This window comes from Mastomys coucha, unplaced genomic scaffold, assembly GCF_008632895.1.
Source record: "Mastomys coucha isolate ucsf_1 unplaced genomic scaffold, UCSF_Mcou_1 pScaffold5, whole genome shotgun sequence".
Taxonomy (NCBI): domain Eukaryota; kingdom Metazoa; phylum Chordata; class Mammalia; order Rodentia; family Muridae; genus Mastomys; species Mastomys coucha.
In genome coordinates, this window is record NW_022196911.1 from 10,186,300 (window position 1) to 10,209,417 (window position 23,118).

Below are 23,118 nucleotides of genomic sequence, written 5' to 3' on the forward strand. Positions count from 1 at the left end.
ACACATACAAACACACATACATACACATATACACATATACACACACACATATATATACATATATACACATACACACACACACACATATATATATATACACACACACGTGTACACACACACACACACATATATATATATATATACATATATACACATATACACACACATATACACACACACACACACACCAGGGTGACATACTTGGGTTTTTAAAGCTATCTACACAGGAGTTTCATAACACATCAGGAATTTTCATGGATTTCTTTTGCTTGAATGAGTCTGTGTCCTGTTTTAGCATGAGGCCAAGGAAGCCGCTCAGCAGCACATCCTTTGGGGCCTTCCAAAGGTTGCCATGGCAACAGTCATTTATCTAAGGTTGATTTTTTGTTAATTGAGTTTCTCCTGCTAAATAGTGTATGGAGACTGTGCTCTTATCAATAGTAAGGGTAGTCCTTAAAAAGCAAAAATGGGTGGCCCCAGCACATTCAGACAGTAGAGCAAAATTCCCCTGTTCCTACTTAGTTCTTTTTATTCTACACATCTCCAAGGTTAAGACTGAATTATCTTAATTTTGACATCAACTTATATCTAAAGAAAAGAAAATGTAGAGAAAATACTGTTACCCAACTAAGTAAAGCTGTCATTCAAGACTGTTAACAACAAGAACAACAACAACAACAAAAGACAGATGTAAACTTGAATATCATCATGAACTTCCAGAAAGCTTTCTCGTGGACATGTTTTGACTGCTCTTATTCTCTGACAACATTAACTGTTTACTTGTAATTCTCTGGAACATTAACTTGTTAACATTTCCTGTTTTTTTTTTTTTAAAAAAAAGTAAAAGAAAGAAAAGAAAGGCAGAGAGGGAGAATTTGGGTCAAAAATCTTCTCTTTCCTAATAGTATTGGAGGCCAGGACACAGACTCTCGTTTCTTCTGTTCCCCTTAAAGAAGTTAGGACTGTGCTACTAAACAACATCTCTAACAGTACTAGGACAACCAGGTGACAGAGTCTAAGTGTAGTACAGGACTGTAGAGACACTGGAATGGGCATTTGACTAGGACACTGTGAACAGTCCTGGCTGGGATTCCCTCCCTTTCACAGGCTTCCTACCTGACAAGTGTGTGCATTACAAACAGGGTGTAGTGGCTCTTCCTGGTTGTCAACTTGACTATATCTGAAATGAACTACAATCCAGAATTAGAATGCTCACCTGGCCCTGATCTGGAGGTTGAGAGATAAAAGTTTCTGACCTGAATCTTGGCATGGAGATCTTGAGGTATAGTGGCTACGAATCCCAGAGGATTAAGATAGAAAGATCTATGAGTTCAAGATCATCTGGGATTAAAGGTGTGGTGGCATAGTGGCTATGAACCCTAGAAGATTAAGACTGGAAGATCTATGAGTTCAATCAGGGTCACCTGGGATTAAAGGTGTAACACCTTTAACCTGGGCCACACCTTTTGCTGGAGACCTATATAAGGAAGAAGGAAAGCTCACTCTTATTCAATTGCTTGCCTTGTGGGACTGAGCAACTGCTGGATCCTCAGACTTCCATTCACAGCTGCTGCCGACCATTGTTGGGAGTGGATTGTTGGGAGTTGGACTACAGACTGTAAGTCTGCAATAAATTCCTTTACTACATAGAGACTATCATAACTTCTGTGACTCTAAAGAACCCTAACTAATACACAGGGTATCTCTGTGTGGAGCTGGAAGGGCTGGCTGCTCCTGAGTTTTTCTCCCTCACTCGACAACAGCCTTGGGATTTGAGCTCCAGGTGGACAATCAAAAGACGAGCCTGGTAAGTCACAAACTCTGGATCTCCTTCAGCCACTCACAAGCTAAGAGAATCTCAACTCTTAAATCTTTTTTAAGTAATTGCTTATCTGTGGCCATTCTCAAAGATGTTTCACATGCCAACAGGGGAATCAAAAAGTTGAGGATCCCTTTAAAAAAAATGAATATTTCTGTGGGCCTGAATTATGCAATGAGAGAAGTGATGTACATTTTTGTACTAAATTGTACCATTGCCCTGAAGTAAGAGGATCCTGAAATCGGCACCTGTCATGAACATCCCATGCTATATCATTCTAGATTCTGCCACTGAGTGGTACCAATCAGCCCCAACAGTATAGGCCTGCATTCATGTGGCCCTCAGGAAGGGTGGGGCTAGCAATCTATTTCACTAGCAAGGCAAGAGGCAGGAGAGATGCTTGCACAGGTCCCACGGTGACTGAGATGGAGTTTACATGGCTGTAAGCACGCATGTGTACAGGGAAATCACTGTCCTGTTCTCTGGATAAAATGCCAGTTGACCTGGCTTTCCTCCGTCATGTAATCATGGGAGAAATGCATTATATCAGCTACTTATGCTGTCATTTTCAGAATTTTCTCATATACAAACAATAATTCATGGTAGAAATGCATTCAACACCAAATTTATCTCACTTCTTTCTGCCTTGTATTCGATAGAGAAAGTGGAACAATTTAAAATAGATTTAGTTTACAAATGAAATAATTTCATCCCTGAATTCTATTACCTTAACGCATGTTATCAATAAAGGGAGAGCATTTTGAATGAGTGTTTTCTGTAAACAAACAACAATGGCTATATGAAGTGCCATTTAGTTCCTGACATTGTACTACAATCGTCTCAATTGAATTTGGAAAATATGCTCACCCGAGAGCACTGTGGTCAAGAATTATTTACTTCTTATTTGGGTGAAATACTTGGCATTCTGTAAGTGAATGCTAATCATGGGTATTTAGACCTGTGAGACCATGAAGAGCCTCCTAAGCACTGAGCTTCTCTGTGCTGCTGGACTGCATGCAGCAGACTGCTCTACTGGATTTCTCAACTACTGGGTGGCTTCTTTTCTGGCATTTTGACAAAGAGCAGGCCTTTACTGAAGCTCTTGTCTTCTTTCCTATGCACATTGGAATTTCTGGGCTGACAACTTAATCAGCCCCAGGACTGGGATAAAGCGATGTCCAGGAGTCAGCTCTGGACTTCTGTGTGGGGTCCTTGCTCAGTGGGGTCTTTGCTCGGTGGATTTTTTTTTTCAGAATGCTGCTGCACTTGCATTGTATGTAATATACAGACTTCCTTCCTAGAGTGATACGTCAGGTAGGGTGTGCAGGGAAGAGCACTGGTCTGGCTTCTCGGGAACAGATTTCTTGACCGCGGCTTTGCTGTTCATGTCTTTGTTTTATTTCTTTTCCTTTTCCTCCTCTTCCTCTTCCTCCTCCTTCCTTCTCCCCCCTCCTCCTTCCTCCTCCTCCTCCCCCCTCTTCCTCCCCTCCTCCTTCTTCTATTTTCCTTTACATTTCTAAAGCTCCTAACAGTGCCATGGTCACCTTCTAAAAGTGCCTCTTTAGGAACTGGAATTCCATGGTTTTGTAAATCATGTGATTTAAATTAGTTGCCTTAGTCTTGCAATCTTTCCCCAGCTAGGAAGACACACTTGCTTACATTTTTCTTGTTAAAACTGTCCTGAGACTTCAGTGTTGAGCTACTGCTTCCCAAAGGATCTGCAAGGAGGTCTCACAGAATACTTTCCTCCTAGGTCAAACTGAGGCTCTAAAATCTGAGATGCGATGCCCAGAACCTCAGTTTGCCAGCCGCATAAGCATTTTGTTATGGGCTGATTTCAATAGAGCCTCTCTCGTCCTCAAAGCACTACAGTTTTACACAGCCTGTGTCTCTAAACATTGTGAAAAGATGGAAGATGAAGGAAACCCCAGGGAGAACATGTACCCCTCCTCATATACATGTGCATACACCTTGAGGTTAGCATTCATCTGTGGAAGCTTTGAGCACCTCATATACATTTACTTCTCTCCTTCAGCAGAACCACTCATTTCATTGTGAGCTTGCACTGTGGAATACAAATATATCTACATAATGGTGACCAAATAGCTACAAACATGTTCTAGAATTGTGCAAGGATATCAAATCAAAGTATGCTAAAATCCTGACAACTGTACATTTAAGTACAAAAGAACTCCCAGCCTGCAATGTGCCAGGTCTTTACAATGAAGCTCCAATATGAACAGTGTTTGCTAGCTTTTCACAATTGAAATCACTGAGAAGATTTAATAAAAATCCCATAAATATCAAGGTTTTTAATTTTTTTTTCAGTGTACCCAGGTATAGTAGCAAAACAGACAACCACTCAAAGCGAGAAATACTGGGGAGTGTTAAGTGATGGAGTGGCTGCTACCATTGAACAAAGAGAAATACTAATTAATTAAAACCACAAACAAGCAGAGTCACAATCTTATGCTTTTATGGTTCACTTTCTTTAAAACTATTATAACTAAACTGGGCGGTACCCATCTCTAATCTTTGGGAAGTAAAGGCAGATGGACCTCTGAGTACAAGACCAGCCTGGTCTATACATCAAGTTCCAGGAAAGCCAGAGCTACATAATAGCCCTTGACTCAAAAAGATCTGAAAAATATTCTAAATAATGTGTATTAATTCTATAGTCAGGAAAAGATGATCTGATTCTAATGAAAGAGCAATGATAATGTTGGGAAGATTAAAGGGGCATGATGAAAACTCCAGCTTTCAATAATCCAGTTTAACAACAGTCCCGTGAATTAGACACAATTCACGGTATTTGAAAGAACCTAGTGTAGCTTTTATTAAAAAGAAAAAATTCAGCGTAATTAGAGACATGCTGAAAATGGTCTGTCTCTGAGAGTAAATTTCCTTGAAGATTATAGTAGTCTCAATTTTTTCAGTTACTAGACATGCTTCACCTCATCATTTAAAGCCAGTGACCATTAGCTACAGCCTTTGAAATATATGCAATGGCCACAAAGAAAAATATTGTTAGTTATTAAAATCTAAGTGTCCTTGTTCTCAGCTCAGATCTATTAGTATCAGAAAGCTCTAAAAGACAGTCATGAAATGATACACTTTTATATTTACGAAAAGAATTTATATATAGTAATAGTCTCTGTGTTGTGCCTGTGTATTCACGTCTGTGTGTATGTATTTTAGACATCATAAAGTATTATTCAAAGAAATTTATGAACATTTGGGTAAATCCTACATAACAGTAAATTCCTACATGTGGCAGTTAGAATTAAGAAAGATTCCCATAGGCTTGAATGCTTAGTCAACAGGGAGTGACTATTTTTAAGGATCAGGAGATATGACCTTGTTGGGGTAGGTGTGGCCTTGTTGGAGGAAGTGCGTCACTAGGGGTAGGCTTTGAGGTATCAGAAAGTTTATTCCAAGCCCATAGTCTTTTCTCTTCCTGCTACCTGTGGATCTGGAAGTAAAATTCACAACTTCCTGAGCTCCCTGCCATAAAGAAAACGGACTAAACCTCTGGAACTGTAAGCAAGCCCCAGTTATTAAAGGATTTCTTAATAAGCATTGCTGTGGTTATGGTGTCTCTTCACAGCAATAGAACACTGACTAGGACACAATGTAAAACACACGTTTCTATTTTATTTTGTGTGTGTGCTGAAAGTTAAATTCATCATTACAGAGAGAATACAAATTAAATAACTTTCCTATGGGCCACATTTAAACAATGTATCCCACAGTTTGGCTATGATGGTCAATGTTATGTCAACATAAAGAGCCTAGGGCACCTGGACAATTGTTGAAGCATATTTTGGGTATGACCTGTGTCTTTGAATGAGGTCAGTGTTTGTGTTGGTGGAGTGAGTAAATAGGCTGCCTACCAGCATGAGAGGGCCTTATTCTGTCTGCTGAGGGTCTTTGTTATGGCAAAAGAGCTGAGGGTTGAGAAAAGGGAATTAATTCCCTTTGACCATCTTTGAGGGAGGCCATCGCTCTCCTCCTTGCCTTCAGACTTGAACTGAAATGTTGGCTCTTCCTCGGCTAAGCCTGGAACTAGAGTTGTGCCGCTGGCTTTTGGCTCGGAGACCTGCACATTGGCCTGGAGCAGCACTACTGATTCTCTGAGGTTTTCACCTGAAGATTGCAGATCTGGGAACTTCCCAGCCTCCTTAATGGCAAGAGTTAATTTCTAATAATAAACTTCTATGAATAAGTACAGTGTTATAGCTACTATATAGTATATAATACAAATTACACACACACAAAGGACACAAACACATTACGTATTGGTTCTGTCTTGCTAGAGAACACTGACTACTATTCTGGCAACCCTCTGCTGATACATTAACAAGAAAGCATTTAGTGAAAAATACAATTAATTCTGCTCTAAAGTGCAATAGAGATTAAAGTCTCTCTCATCTCAGCAGTTAATATAACTGTAAAGTTTACCGTTTGGGATATAGATAACTGTACCAGAATTCGTTTTCCTTGTACAGTTTTTAATAATAAATTTGCTATTACAGAGGGTGATTTGAGGAATTTTGACATGCAGCATGCTACGTTTGGCTTTGTAGAGAAGAGCGAGCTGTGATTCAAGTGGGCTTTTAGTACTCGGTTGCAAGTGTTTGTATCAGGACCTCTGAAACCCATGATATCACATAGGTGAAGCCCACACACCTGTTGCCAAGGCAATAGCTACCATATTCCCAGAATCCACTTGGCTCACCTCCCACCTTTACCTGTGACTACGTCACCATCCATATATAAAGAAAGGCCCACCTGATCTCCCTCTCTTTCCCCCTTCTCTTTCTGCATCACCTTGCCTTTCTCTCTCTCAATAGGACCTCACGTGGAACGATTTGGCCTGGTGTGGTCTTTCTGAAGCTGCACAAAGATCACAACAGCAAGAGCTGACAGGAACTCTTAGCAAAGGAAAAAAATGGGGGTTTTTCTGTGTGGTGTAGTGTGTAAATAATGAACACATGCATGCAATAAAGCATAGCACAATGCTTGCAGTTACCGTTGCCTCACCTCTAACTTATTTTACATGTATGGATAATGATTGCTGATGGGAGTCTTGCATTGAGATGATGTAAGGATGGGCATCAGGATCCCCACATAATCAGCAACAGCACACCTTTGCACAGTATGCTTACATGAAACATCTTTATATAAACAGACTCATTCCTTTCCATACAAAGTTGCAAGACCAACTTATAGTTATTTCTGCCTTTAAAAGAAGAAATGGGAGACAAAGAAGCTAAATTCTCTAATGTGCATCCTTGTGTAAAAATCAATTTGCTTTCATTTGTTACACTGAAAACTAGACATAATCTAAAGATTTAAGAGGTAGATGAAGATATAAACACTGTTAGAGTACCATGCCTACACTTAGCATGATACTATGTTAAGCAAAACAATCTTAATGGATACAAAATTGGTTCACACTCATTCAGTCTCCATACAAGTCAGCTATTCACAAAGGCAGAGGCTAGTCCACCTGGCGCAGCTTGACAGACATCATTTCTCTGAGAACTCTCCAGGTGGGTCTGCTTCCTCTCAGTGACAAGTGGAGCTGAGCACATTACAGAGTGCTCTGTCACAAACCCTTTCTCCACTTTTACCAAATTTCCATTGCTTATAACAGAAAATTAGGAAAAGAGATCTATGTCTACAATGTATATGTGCATAAACATATGTGTGTGTGATCTGCATTTCACAGCACACATGTGGAGGTTAAAGGACAACCGAACACGCCAGTTCCCACCTTCACTGAATTTGAGGTAGGGTGTCCTGTTTGCTGCCTATGCGAGGCTAGCTGGCCTGTTAGCTTCTGACCTCCCCTTAAGAGCACTGGAATTACCAACAACTGTGTATGACTCACTTAGGCCTACAGTGGGTTCTGAGGATCTGAACTCAGGTCTTTGTGTTTGTGTGGCAACCTTTGCCACTGAATCACCTTGGCCCCTAAGAACAGAAATGTTCTTCATTTATGTTTGAATTTGGCATTTAGAGTCTTTGGGATAGCCTGCGGTTGTTTTGCTCCCTTATCACTGAAATGAAGATGCTCATACTGCTTCGTGCTCACCCCTTGACAACTGAATCTATTCCAGATGCTGTAAAAATATTTCTCTCTGGGCAAATATCTGTGAATATTAACCCTGCACCCTAGGTCCAGGCCCAGGTTCCAACGGTTTGTCAAATATCTCCTTACATATGCACTCGTCAAAAACTCTCAGCATCCTGGCAATTCAGCTCCCTTCCCATGGCCTTCTATGGCACCCCTTTGCTGCCTATGAATAAAACCACAGGACCAAATCTGTCAAGATTCTGTCAAATGCCCCAGCAAACTCCATCTTTTCCTGTCTTCAGTATTGCCTCTAGATTCTGGAAGAGCAAAGCCTGCCTTCCCTCCCAAGCCCGTGCTGTGTGCTCTCCTTCCATCTGAAGAATCCTTATGTGGATTCAGTCCACTCAGGAGCTCTTTCCTGGTGCCTCCCATTACATGTCCAGTCTGCACCTTTGAAACATCACGATACTTGCTTTTTAATGGGTTATACAGTAATAATTATGCACGGCATGTGCATATTATAGGCATTAGGCTGGAACCACGTGCATTGTTAATGATTTTACCATATGTAGTGCTCACAGTCAGTTTGAACTAGTGTTCCTTTAGTTCAGAGGCCTAAGCAGGTAAAGAGCAGACACCCTGAATGAACTCCTTTTTACCCAAGCCCCTGAGAAGCTCTGAACACTGTTAGTTCTAAAACCGTGAATCAAGGTAAGACAGTTGAACCAATACATAGCTTTTTATAAAATCTGTCCTCCATACCAGTTAGTCTTACTGAATAAAAAACAGCCAACTATTATACTCACCCTACTTTGTACAGGCGAGGGGTTTTAAAATCTAATGGTTCTCATAATAAAGTCTATCTGGATTCAAGAAACAGTTTTAAAACCATTTATTTGTGAAGGAAACAATCTTAGGTTTAGAAGTTGGCAGGAACAGCAAAAAGCTTTTTAGTTGACTGAAATAAAAAAAAAAATCAAAACACTTCTTAGCACCAGCACTCCCTTATGAAAACAAATTGCCAGAAAGCAAAGCACAGCAGATTCTGCACAATGGGTGTGAGTCCTACTGCCACCAGCGGGGGCAGGGAGAATGGCAGAAGCTATTTGCATTTCTATAGTTTCTTTGTATACCCACATTCCAAACGCATTTCACAAAGCAGCAAATACCTCAGCCCACAGGAGGACTGGGCAGTCTGAAGCCCGAGTGCAGCACAGATCCCCACCCAGCTGTGAACACCAGTGCAATTCCACCGTATGCAGAGTGGAGGGGACCCACTTTTCCCTGCTTCTAATCACTTGAGTAAATGTGGTTCATATCTGCTGGACTTCCCTCCAAAACACTCACCGTTCTCTCATTGTAGGCAATGGGCCTGCGCATCAGTTGCTAACCAGTTCCTTGGATGCCTACAAAACTCTCCAAATGTAAAAGTTGCCATAAATAAGGGGTTTCCACGGCACAGCAGGGGCCAGGTACCCAGGAAGCAAAAGGCAGGAAAGCAGATCCCCACAATTTACTTAGTTCTGTATCAGTGGCGTAGGCTAGGGGTAACTCTGCCTAGGCTTCGAGATACAAAGATGGACTTTTGCTGTGTAAATTCGATGCTTCCTAGCCTCAGCTCAGAGCCCTCTGCAAATGGGGCCCGGGGCTGGTGTCTGCTGTAGTCCAGGCAGCAGCTGTGACTGTCCTCCAGGGGTCACAGTTGGGTTGAAAATCCCTCACTGAGCATGGGCTGAGCAGCCTTATTGGAAACAATTTATTTGAATCCTTCTTCATTAAGATTCAAATGGAATAAGGAAGGTAAAAATTGAACAGACCCAGAAATTGTGCCTTCCTGCTCCCCCTCAGTCAGTAAACATTTATTCACTAAGCCGAGTGTGCGCCTGGATTCTCTCTCCCCCTCTTTAGGCTCACTCACACTTGTTCCTCTAGTCCTTCCTGCACACTGTTTTAATGCATAATTAAGAAGGTCAGAATTAATGAAGCCGTGTGGAGTAAAGTTCAAGGAATCCCCAGGCACTATTTATTCTATTAGATCTCAGGCATGAATGTCAGATTGGCAGCATAAGCTGCAGGGGCCTTGGCCCTCGCTACATCCCAGGGACCACCCACCCAAGGGAGACTCACCTGTACTGTCAGGTGATTCGGAAGTTCCTTCCCAGCAAAAATCACGCGCAGCTGGTCAGCTGGAACCCCCTGTCGCTTAGCAACCACTTCCTTGAGCTGGAAGATGCTGGTGTCAGAATCGACCTCCACTGGGAAGCCATAGCTGGAGTTGAACCTGACAAACACTAGACAAGACCAGGGGCAGAGAGAGAAAAAAGAATATTACTCCAAACCCTTAATGGCCAGTGAAATGTCTCTGAAGCTGCTTGCCCTTCTCCTGCCCTCCAGTGAATGGCATACATTTTCTTTCATTTATAACAGAGAAGTTTATACCATAGAGCAGTAGTTAGAGAAAAAAAAAAAAAGACACCCAAAACCAAAAACAGTTTTCCCAAGGTGTTTTCCTGTTCATACCCTAGTCAGTGACCTGCAAACCAAGGCGGCTTTGTGCCTTTCACAGCCCTCATGGAACTGAAGGAGTCAAGCGGAGAATTTGCTTGATTGGAATCTCAAGATTCCCAGGAGTGTATAAACTATTCTGCTCCAACAGACTGAATGAATGCTCGTTCTCTCCACAGGGTCCACTACATAAAACTCAAAGACAGGATGTGGATGCCCCAGAAAGAAACGGTGGAAGCAAAAGCCACTGTGTAGACAGCTGAAGAGAGCCTGAGGCCTATGAAAGGATTCTGGGCAAGGTTTTGAGTCTAGGCTCTATGCAGAGTTCTAGACTCTGAAATGATTGTAGGTTCTCGGTAAGGCCTCCACACTCTGTGTAAGGATTTTGCACCCTGTGTTCTTAGCTCACAGGTCACAGTGGATTTCTAGAGAGATCTTGAAGTGACAGCATCTCTGCTGTTGTGATCACTCTCTTCATTAGGCTCTGGCTAGACCCCACAATGTCTCCCAGGCTGTCTTCTCTTTCCTCTTGTCAAAGAATCTCTAGCCTTTCTCACATCTGCCTGCTGTTTACAACCATCCACCCTTCTATTACTACTCCAGGTCAGGATCTTAGATACTTTTTAGTCTCTTGAGCCAGGTGAGGAGGTGTATATCTTTAATCTCAACACTCCAAAGCAGAAGCAGCTGCATCTCTGTGAGTTCTAGGCCAGCTTGCTCTGCACAGCAAGTTCTGGAATGATCTAGACTGCACACAGAGAGTCCCTGTCTGAAACAGAAAAATAAAACAAACAAAAAATATTTTCTAAATTCTTGCATTTAACTTCTCAATTAGTCTACCTTTAGTTTTGTTGTATATTGTTTATTTTTAAAGATTTCTTCAAAATAGCACACAAAGTGTTAAATAATGGTGTGATTCTGAGATAGGAACTTTCCAGTCATCTCTCTCTCCCTCTCTCTCTTTCTCTCTCTCTCTCTCTCTCTCTCTCTCTCTCTCTCTCTCTCTCTCTCTCTCTCTCTCTCTCTCTCTCTCTCTCTAATGCACTTTTTTTTTACAGTTTTTTATTCACTTCTCATCCCATTAACAGAGCCTCTCCCTCCTCTCTTCCCAGCCCTACCCTTACAAATTCCTTCCCTGTTGCCCTCTCCCCTTCTTCTCAGATAAGGAGAACCCTCACTGGGTACCACCCCACCTTGGGATATCTAGTCCCAGTAGATCTAGGTACATCCTCGCCTACTGAGACCTAACCTTAGGCAGTCCAGGTAGGGGGAAGGGTTCCAATGGCAGGGAACAGAAACGGAGACAGCCCCCACCCTCTTCCATTCCACTTGTTAGGGGACCCACATGAAGATCAAGGTGCACATTTGCTACAAATGTGTAGGGGCCTAGATGCAGATGCTGCATGCTCTCTGGATGGTGGCTCAGGCTCTGTTAGCCCCAACAGTCCTGGGTTAGTTGACTCTGTGGGTCTTCAGGTGGTGTCCTTGATCACTCTGACTTGTTCACTTCTATCCCCTACTCTTCCAAGGAACCTCAGTTCTTATCCTTTCTGTGGTTCTGTTCTGGATGAAGACCAGAAGCCACACATGGGCTTGGGAGCTCTGGTGCCTGACCTGGTTTCTTGTTTTTTTTTCTTCTCCTTTTATTCCTGAAAAACCATATATGAGTATGTGGCCAAAACTCCAGTCTAGATACCTACATGGAAAGGTACAGGGCATCACATGGTTGGACAAGCTAGAATTACTGCCCTACCCTCCTGTCTCAAAACAGAATAGCTAGCACATTTCTTGGTACCCTTTCTTGCTCTCTAGTACCTTTGCTTGTGTGACATGATGATGATCTCCCTCAGGAAAGTAGCATAGCATAAGGTTACAAATGCATCCTTCAGAAGTGGGACCCACATATAAATCCTGCCATACCTTTTTGTTTAATAGTCTAAAGGTAAACTTATTAACCCTCCTTTTTCAATTCTCAACATCATAAACTTGAAAAATGGGCAAACTTTGGATGATGCTATGTGATACCCTGAACAATGTTCACAGTGCTTGGATCGTAAGCTTCAAAATTAATGGACATCCATCTGTGTATGTCTCTGTTATATTTAATTGTGGATCTAATGCTGAATAATTCTCAACTTAACTGAGAGGATCTGCTTAATGATATTTAGATAATAATTATAATGCCACTGATGTCCAGGCACTTACATATGCTGCAAGTGAGGTCTTTTCTGAGCCCGCAGTAATCTGGGCAGCTCAGTGTTACTATCCAGTAGAGCTGCACATGAAGCCCAGAGAACTATAGTCACTTTCCTAAGTAATAGTCCTAAGGAAAGACATAGTCCTTTTCTCCTGCTAGAAAGGATTAATAACAGCAGTGCAAAAGCCCATTTCCTAATGTGATGTGCTATTCCCTATACAGAAGAAAACTGGATAGGAAAGAAAAGGAAAAAAGGAATTCCAGGGAAGGAGCCAAGTTCTGAGAATGGGGGACAATGGTTCTGAAACAGTAAAAGAAACAGAGAGCTGACAGTGCAGAAGACTCGAGAGCAGAAGACCTAGCAGCTCTTAAATACCTAGAAAAAGTGAGGACTGGAAGGATAAGAAATTCATGAAAAATACTAAATATCAAGAAAACATAGCTCTGCATAGTAGTTCTCTCCTCTCTCTCTCTCTCTCTCTCTCTCTCTCTCTCTCTCTCTTTCTGTGTGTGTGTGTGTGTGTGTGTGTGTGTGTGTATGTGATTTCATTCCACTCCTCTGAAAACACAGGTGACAAAATAAAAATATATTGACAGCGGTCACATACACATAACATCTCAGATCAAGACTCAGACAACCAAACCATCAGTTAAGTCACAGGACAGGGGATTAGATGGGACAAAGACATGATCAAATTCTAAATCTTACTGGCTTTTCTACTACTGTGAATAGATTTTTTTAAGAAAGACAATACTATGGTGGTGAGGCAGAAGGAAGCTGCTGGGAACTATATTAAAGGTACTATAGAACTACATTAAAATCCCAAGAGACTGTTCTACTGTGTTTTCCCAATGGTTTAAGCCATGAAAACCCTACTATAAATGCAGGACTTATGAAGAAAATTGAGGGGAAGAAGGTGAAATAACAGTAGCAGAAATGAAATTACAAAAATCTGTATAACTGTTTGAATCATGGTTTAGGTTTTATTAAGTGTTTATTGATCTATAAACAGTCTTAAATTCACTTTGCATAAATTATGAAAATTATATACAAATAGAGACTTTTGAATAGTAAGTCTGTGAAACAAATTGATTTTACAGTAAAGCTAACAACTAAGCCTACTGTATTCAATCAACTATAATTCTTGCACAGGCTAAAGAAGAACATCTTAAGAAAGTGGGCAAGTCAATAGAATGTCATGTGGAAATATACCAAATCCCGTCTGTACAGCCCATAAACTCCAGCCATGATTCCTGAGTGGGGAGGGCCAGAGAGACCCAGTGTTCTCTCTCATAGAAAGCAAGGTACCTTAGAGTCAGGCAAGCAGTAACTTGACGCCTGGCCACCCTTTTTTCTAGTTTCATAACTTACGATAAATTTCCAGCATCCTCCACTCCTGGTTGGCCTGTCTGTTGAGGGTCTGCAGTGAGATCATATATCACCTCCAGGGCCTGTTCCACATTTCCAGTGATCACATTTCAGAAACAGCCCACAGAGCAGAAGAGCCTTTCCTGCAAAATCAGTTCTTTACTTAAGCTTTCTAGAGAAGTTGGAGCTAATTTTAATGCCATACCACTGTTTGCTGTGAACTACTAAAAAATTACTTGATATTCCAGTAAACACTGAGTAGATTTCTCAGGTCTTATCCCCACAATGGACTCAAATCTTCTAAGAACTAAGAGCTAAAAGAAATTTGGCTAGTCATCATTTTCTGGGATTTAATTATATATTAAAAGTTTGCAGTTTGTTTATTTGTCTCCTCCTCCTCCTCTTCTTCCTCCTCTTCCTCCTTCTTCTTCTACTACAACTTCTACTTCCTCCTCTTCTTCTTCCCCATTTCCTTCACTTCCTCCTCCTTCTTCAGTGTGTTGTTATAATACTTCTTGCAGCATCTGAAGTGTCTTATCAACTTCAACAAATGACGTAAGTAGGTGGATCATCAATGACATAATACACTGAGAAGAAAAACCATGAGAGGTAATGGCCACTTTCTTTGAGATAAGGTCTCCTGGGTAGTCCAGGCTGGTTTCAAGCTTGCGATTCTCCATTTTAAGAGCTGGGAAGATACACTCTCCCCGCCCCATCATCTCTCACTATTGTCCTGAAAACCTAGAGGATAAGAAAGGAAATGGGAGTTTGTTGGGGGGCTAGGGAGGCATCACTGGGAGGTGGACCCATATGTACCTTCATGGCTGTTTCAATGGTGTGACCTGAGCAGGGTACAGAGTTTCGAGTGATCATGGTCTTACTTGATCTGTCTCCTAAGCATTATTCTACTCCTGTACTGGGGATGGCAGAGTGGTATTGCCTCACACTCCCTAGGAATGGATTCTAATGACTCAGCATAATTCTATCCTTCCTGTCAGTGTTTTTGTGATTGGTTCAGGAATGGGTACAAATCAATTAGCACCTGGCTTTCATTTCCCTGCTGGTGATGTAAGTTAGATTAATTGACAGGAAATCCAGGCTGTCAAAATTTGGTGAAGATGTACTTTTGCTGCTATGAAGAATGTGAGGCTGAGCATTTTAGATGAGGAGATCAAACAAAAGGAAGCCCAAGACAGAAAACTAACAACATATACATGGGCTCTGTGCATCAACTAAGGCAAGACCCGGCTCCCAGGGGAGAGAGTGCCCTATACGCTATAGGACTTCAGGCCCAGCTGCACCCTAGTAAATACCAAGGGCATGTTTTGTTGCAGTAGTTAAAAACTTCCCAAGTATGTATTTCCAAGTGTCCCCTGGTAAGGCCTTCCTTCTCTTTCTTTGAGAATGATCTCTAAGACTGATAGCTCTTGATTGAAATAAGAAAATGGACAAACATGCAAACAAACAAAAGTCACATATTCACATTCCCCTGAGTTGCTACTCCATTTTTCTGCACGGAGAATTTTATTGAGAATTACTTGTATTTCTGTTGTGTATTTGAAAAAAAATATATATGTTGCACAAACCCATTTGGGAAGAGTGTTTGTGGTAAAGTGATGGTCTTCATATTTTCAATCCATCATCAACTTCCTTGTATCAAAGACATTCCATGTAGTCTGTTCTAAAATTTATAATACTTTTTTCCCTTGGCATCTGCCTCTACATTCTTCTGGTATTCCCCTGGAGCATGGGACAGACCTCTGTAATTTCATCTTATGGTTTCTCTTCCTTTGTTGCACCTACACACCTTTGGAATACCCAATAGGCATTGGGAGAGTTTTTCTTTAGTATGTGTGTTACCCCAGGTGGCTTCATCTAACGTAGGGCTGCAATATCAAGTCATGGATTCCTACATCTTTTGTTCAGACTTGCCATCTCCCTGGAACTCTAGGTTTGGGCATCCACTAGATTAGAAATGTTTGTCCAGCATCCAAGAGGTGCAGTAAAATGAATGCTGTCCTCTTTTCTGAATGGTTCTGGCACCTTACATTATTACCACCACTGTCTTTGATTGGTTCCTGCCTTTTCTTAATTACAACTATATTACATCCCAAACCTTCTGACTTGTTCTATCTTCATTAATGTCACAAGTTCCTAGCTGCCATTATCTTTCATAATGATGCAAAGTGGCCTTCATCGCTTCTGAGCATCAGTGTTTTCCATATCTGATTCACTGCTACAGGCCAGCCATAAAACATGCTTTTCTGAACTGTCAATCAACACATATGGCTTACCTACGCTGACTGTCCCTTGGGTTTCCTCTGCCCTCAGAGGGAAAGACTCCATCCTTACTCTGGACACAAAGCCCTTCATGATTAGATTCTGGTTATTTTTCTAAGCTCTAAGGCCCCAGTATACCACTCTTAGGCTTGGCCACCAAACTCTAGCTGGACATTTGTATCATCTTGTAAATGCTTTAGTTTGTCCCACTTCTGTTTTTTCATTTGTTTGGTTTTGTTTTTGTTTTGTTTTGTTTGTTTGTTTGTTTGTTTTTTCCTCAGATGACCATAGCCTACAGAAAGGCTTTAGCATTTATAAAATAAAACTGTTATCAATCTTGAGTGTTTATATTCATTCTTCAAATCACCCAGTAAAGTGTTGTAACTTACTAGTTACTTATATGGGACTGTTCATATAATTTGTAATATACTTCCAGTCATTAAAATCTAGATTACAAAATAATAACAAGGGCACTGGGGAGATGCTCATTCATTTAGAGCAACTATATTCAATTATTAACACCCAGATCCGATACCCTCTTCTAGCTTTTGTGGTCAACAGGCATGCACGTGGTACATAGACATGCATGCAGACATGCATAGATATAAACACTCACATAGATATGAATAATCAATTAATTAAAAGTAATGAGTGAATATATATGTGCAGTCATTTATAGATGTGTGTTTATGCATGCAAGCCCAAATCTATATGGCAGAACATAGCTATAATATTGTAATATTATATATAGGATATATCTTAACTTGTCTGTGATATCTTAGCCTAGGGAATAATTATAAAGTAAATATACATATGTTTTAATGTACATGTGTTTTATTCATGAATATTTACATATAGTATTTTATAATCTTAGATAAATGAATTGCAAATGTGTTACTCTATTTCTGACAGGACAAGACGGCACAGAGGTTCCTGCATTTTGTAGTCTTGCTGAGGCCATTTCAAGTTTAATTGGAATTTGATCTCCTTGAGGGACAGACAACCCATGGAAAATTACCAAAATGTGTTTTAGGAACCCAGGTCAAGATGCCCTAGGTAGTTTATCTTAGCTTCTGTTAAACTACCTGCTTTGGTGAAGCCCCACTGAACCTTCAAAAACCCAGTGGTCTGGACACAAACATTCAGGCTAAGCTTGGGTCCAGGGTACCTGAATATAGTCCAAGCTGGCTGGAATGAAGATTTTCAATTAGCTATAAACTGTATCTGAGTGGTCATCTCTGGTAGGCTTCCTGTAAGCAAAGCCACAGTGCCGTCTTAAGTGAGGCAAGATGCCGAGTCTAGGGGAATTTGCTTCTGAGGAGAAGGGCAATTCAAAAGGAAAAGAGCCAGAGAAGGAATGCATAAATTCTGTCCACCCACCTTGTGGTGAACCCCTCTAATGTGAAGGTAGAAGATTGCCTCATAGAAGTTCAGTCAGAGGAGCAACTGTCCAAAGGGGCAGAGAACACAATCCCTGGCCTCGCGTATAAGCACAGTGACTCCTATGTGCATGGAGAACCAGAGATCTTCCTCAATGAAGGTGCCTGACAAACAGTCCTTAACCAGGTGAGGAGGCCAGCAGGACATGGTCCCTGAGAAGGGCCTGTTCTGCTGCTGCCTGAAATCCTACAACCTCAGTTTAATCTCTAAGAAGAACATCAGATAAAACCCAGCTGATAAGCATTGTGAAAATGTCTGGTCACAACTCAAAAACTCAAGGCCACCAAAGCAGCTAATGTCTGAAATACAGTCTGAGAAGAAACCAAGGAAATGCAATAACTAAGCACAGTGTGTTCTTCTAGATGAAAGCTGAGAAGATACAGAGAGAGAAAAAGCTGAGGACATACAAGTAGAAGAGGACCTCAGTTAGTCAAAATATACAAACAACACATTCATGATAATGATTAAGTTATTAAAAATAACACTGATAACAAGATCTAAGGAGATGGTTCAGATGTCAAGAGCAATAGCTACCTTTACAGAGGACCAGGGCTCAATGTGGCATCTTACAGAGCCACTAGCACCACTTCCAGGGGACCTGGGGTCCTCTCTGGCCTCCATGGGATGGGTACCAGATACACATACAGGCAAAACACCCATATACATAAAATGAAGTAAAAATAATGATTTAAAACTTAATAATCCTGGAACCTAGGTGTGGCATACATGATAATGCTCTACATCATCTTATCTTTGCATATTTTCCCCGTAAGATTTAAAAGTATTCTAAAATAAAACTCATTTAAAATAAAACCGAAGGTCTAGGTTTAAGACCATAAGTTTTATTCAATGAGGACAGTTTTTTTTTTTTTCATTGAAGTAAAATCAAAGTATTGCCTCTGGGGAAAAAAAAAGGAACAACTCTCCCAGGGGAAGCATACAGAACCCCCACATACAACAGTCATAACACATATGAAACAATTACAAAATCACCAAACATTTCAAAGAAACAGAAGAGGAGGGTTTGTTCTCAAGAGAGAAGGGAGGCAGCCGAAGGAGCCCCAACATGTCTCTAACTTTGAACTGAAGAGACAAAAGTTAAAAAGAGTTTGTATGATTATCCTCAATTAAGCAAAGCAAAAATATTCTTGTAGTAAGTGGAAAATCATAGTGACACATGGAACAAAGGAAATTATAAAACAGAAGCAAATGAGAATAGGTGGACTAAAATTCTATTCAGGAAAGAAAAAAAAAAGAGTTGGATGAATTAAATAACCCAGTGGAGCTAAACAATGTCTGTGAAGAGGACAGTGTCAGTGGAGAAGATAGTGTCTGTGGAGAGGACAAAGTCTGTGGAGATGATAGTGTCTGTGGAGAGGACAGTGTCTATTAGGAGGACAATATTCGTGGAGATCATAGTATCTGTGGAGAGGACAGTCTGTGGAGAAGACAGAGTCTGTAGAGATGGCAGTGTCTGTGGAAATGATAGTGTCTGTGGGAAGGACAGAGTCTGTGGAGAAGACAGTGTCCATGGAGATGATAGTGTCTATGGAGAGGACAGAGTCTGTGCAGAGGACAGAGTCTGTGGAGAAGACAGTGTCCATGGAGATGATAGTGTCCATGGAGATGATAGTGTCTATGGAGAGGACAGAGTCTGTGCAGAGGACAGAGTCTGTGGAGATGATAGTGTCTGTGGAGAGGACAGTGTCTATTAGGACAGTATCCATGTAGATGATAGTATCCGTGGAGAGGACAGAATCTGTGGAGAGGACAGTGTCTGTACGGAGGAGAGTGTCTGTGGAGAGGACAGAATCTGTGGAAAGGACAGTGTCTGTGGGGAGGAGAGTGTCTCTGGAGAGGACAGAATCTGTGGAGAGGACAGTGTCTGTGGGGAGGATAGTGTCTGTGGAGAGGACAGAATCTGTGGAGAGGACAGTGTCTGTAGGGAGGAGAGTGTCTGTGGAGAGGACAGAATCTGTGGAGAGGACAGTATCTGTAGGGAGGAGAGTGTCTGTGGAGAGGACAGAATCTGTGGAGAGGACAGTGTCTGTAGGGAGGACAGTGTCTGTGGGGAGGACAGTGTCCATGGAGATGATAGTGTCTATGGAGAGGTCAGAGTCTGTGGAGAAGACAGAGTCTGTGGAGAGGACAGTGTCTGTGGGGAGGAGAGTGTCTGTGGAGAGGACAGAATCTGTGGAGAGGACAGTGTCTGTGGGGAGGACAGTGTCCATGGGGAGGACAGTGTCTCTGGGGGTTAAGTGTCTGTGGAGAGGACAGTGTCTGAGAAGAGGAGGCTGAAATGAGTGAGAGACACATTAGGGATTGATTAGCTGATATCAAATGACTCTCGATGTGTTGTCACCACTTGGAAATTTGAGAGAGCTTATAAATCACATGTCCTGCCCTCCCAACCCTCCCTGGTTGACTTAGAAGTGCTTTGTACTTCATGTGGTGATACATCCATGTCTCTTTGTGCTCTCTGACTCCCAGGCCAGAGACAGACCACAGATGAGGACTCTAACCCCTCTGGTAGGTGAGAAAGCCAGCCTCACAGGAAAGAGAAACCCCTAGAATTTCACCATGGCCCTGACAATTGTAATACCTCTTTCTGTCCACCTGATTATGCACTGACCTCCCTTCCTCCCTTACCTCTCTAATTTGCCTCATTTCTTGGACAAATTCTTCTATTTTCTTCCTTAATTTCTGGCTGGCATTATGAGAGATGAAGAATGGGAGGCAGGGAATGCAATTAAGGATATATCTAAGAAGAGATGGATGTTATGGCTGTGATCCTGGCCTCAGGAATTGCTCCCTGGACTTGACATTTACCTCTGTCCTCCTTGTCACCTCTGTAACCATGGCTAGCTACTGTCCCTCCATCAAACAGGTGATAATAATAGTAATTCATTCATACAGTGGTAATGACAATTAAAGAAATTAATACAAAGAAAGTAAAATTCTGTCTAGCAGATGGTAAATTTCAATAGTTATTTGCTTTTTCTAGAATCCCACCATGTCTTAAAAGTAATTGTTTCCCATGTCAAATGCACAGTACTGATGTCTGGATAACGGTAGCCTTTTCTTTTCCTGGGGAGACTACCTTTGCTGCAGGCATTCCATGAGCTGTGCTGTGGAGAGCTCAGCGATTGATCTCAAGTGATGGTGGTGTCCTGATAGTGCTATCTTTGGCTCAGATACAGCTCTTTATTTTCAAAGTGCTTGTAAGGACATTATCTCAGTTAATCTTCACGGGAGAGTCATGAGATAATTGGGACAGCATTTACTATTCCCACCTACAAGATGAGTAAAGAGGAAGGGGCTTGCTTACTATTTACAAGGAGAACAGAAACAGGCATCCCAGGACTCTCCATCTCTTGCTCTTGCAAGTTTAACTTTCACACTGAACTGTTAGCCCTGGCCTAAGAGGATGAAGGAAGGAGAGTAAGTAGTCCTTCCACATCCAATGGCTCATGTACCTTCCCAATAAATCCAGTATGCCTAAAATCACGTTCATGGTTGGTATGATCAGAGACCTCTCCCTCTTGTCTGGTGTCTGTAGTACACCACTGCATGCTGACCAAGAGAAAAAATGTATATTGTTGGTTGCTAAATATTTTTTGTTGTTACACTGTAAGTTTTAGACATTTAAAGAACAAAATGATGATGATATAATAAGACCTATTTCTATATTTAGTCCTTATTATTAATGTGTGCTTATAACTATAGAAATTAAAAGAAAAAACAGGATGATGAGCCCATTTCATTATAGCAAAAGGTAAGATACCCATATATAAATCTGTCTTACAAATTAGGAAAAAAACAAAAAACCAACCCACCAAACAAGGGCCAGGAAGATGGCTCAGTGGATAAAGGGAAAGCCATGCAAGTGTGAGAACCCCAGAGCCCATATAAAGCCAGCCAGGAGAATGCATGCCTGCAACCTCTGTACTTCTGCAGTGAGAGAGGAAGTAGAGCTGATTGTGGACACAGGTAGAGAAGCTTTTGTTACCAAACTTACAGGTAACAACTTGTATCCCAGTCTGGCCTGCAATCACCCTCTCTCAGCTAATGAAAAGAGCCCAAACAACAAGAAGCAGAAAGGGAGATTTAGTCAATCTGGCTATACTGGGATGAGGGACAAAGAGATCCATCAAAGCCCTCAAATCTGTCTTTCAGGCCCTAAAGTGAGATCAAAGTTTAAATAAAGGACCAAAGATACGCACATCTAAGCAGTCAGTCAAGGTGTGGTTCTGGGATTCAGTTTCATTCTGTAGGACCATGTGATATCTTTTCTGGGAGACAAGTTCCCCTTCCTGTTGGCACCTTTTCCTTCTCCCAGCAGAAGATCCCTGTGCAAACTCTCATTTCTATGGGGTCCCTTGTTTCAAAAGTCTGTTGGTCATATTGACATACTCTCCTTTGCCAGGCCAGACTCACTCTGATTAATAATTTTACGGCTATGAATAAAACTTTACTATGCGGACTAGCTAGAAAACATGGGAGCCATGATGAATAGGATGACTGACTATAGTCAATCCTGCTGATAAGTGTAACAAAGAAGAGTCAACCAATAAGAAGCAGGCCATTTTAAATGATGAAAAATGGCCTTTTACATGAATTACTAATAACAGCAATGAAGAATGGATCATATTTCGACATTTGTCATTTTCTGGGATATCTGGGCAGAACAGTTTGAAGGTTATTGGCTAATGTGAACAGAGGCTAAGTTTACCATGGAGCTGATCACTATGAATAGACAAACATAAATGTAACAAAGCTGACCTTAAACACCACTGGCCAGACCAGGTATTCCATTACTGGTACAGAGCCAGACCCTGGAGACCATACTGTAATGAAATTTTATTTTGTTTCAAATACCTTTGAAATATTTTTCAGAAGTAAATTATTCCTTCTTATTTTTATATTGAAAAGTTTCAGACAATTTTGAAATTTCACTTACATTAATAAAATGTTTAGAGTAGTCAAGAAAAATAGCTCCTTAGACAAGAGTATCCTGAAAAAAACTCCAGTACCATGGAAGCATGTCCCACGGCTAGGAGGAGCCTTCCCTCTCAGAGACTGGAGAGTTACTTCAACAATCGTGAATGCAATTGACGCTGATTTTGTTCCATTTTTCTTTAAATGGCTGCCATGGTAGCAATTTATTTATGTATTCATTACAAATAAGTTTTCTGTATAATTTTAGACATAAAGTATAAATAAACACTTTTATTGACTAAAATAATAAATGTCATTGTGAGCCAATATAAATTCTCAATTTATGAATTCACTATTTGTGAAGTTAATAGTCTAGAGGCAGCAGTACATGAACCAATGCCAGTAGTGCTGTCAGAACAATGCAGAAACAGAGTGCGCACTTACTAATGACAGTGCAGAAACAGAGTGCACACTTACTAATGACAGTG

General features: G+C 41.2%; 1 protein-coding gene across 8 annotated transcripts in view; it reads right to left on the reverse strand.

Moving 5' to 3' along the window:
• Positions 1-23,118, reverse strand: part of Prkn (parkin RBR E3 ubiquitin protein ligase) — a 1,238,651-nt gene that overhangs the window by 1,017,545 nt on the left and 197,988 nt on the right. For all 8 annotated transcript variants that reach the window (XM_031350750.1, XM_031350749.1, XM_031350751.1 and 5 more), the window contains one exon: positions 10,029-10,192. In XM_031350750.1, the coding sequence (XP_031206610.1) occupies positions 10,029-10,192 (164 nt within the window). The remainder of the gene's footprint in view (positions 1-10,028; positions 10,193-23,118) is intronic.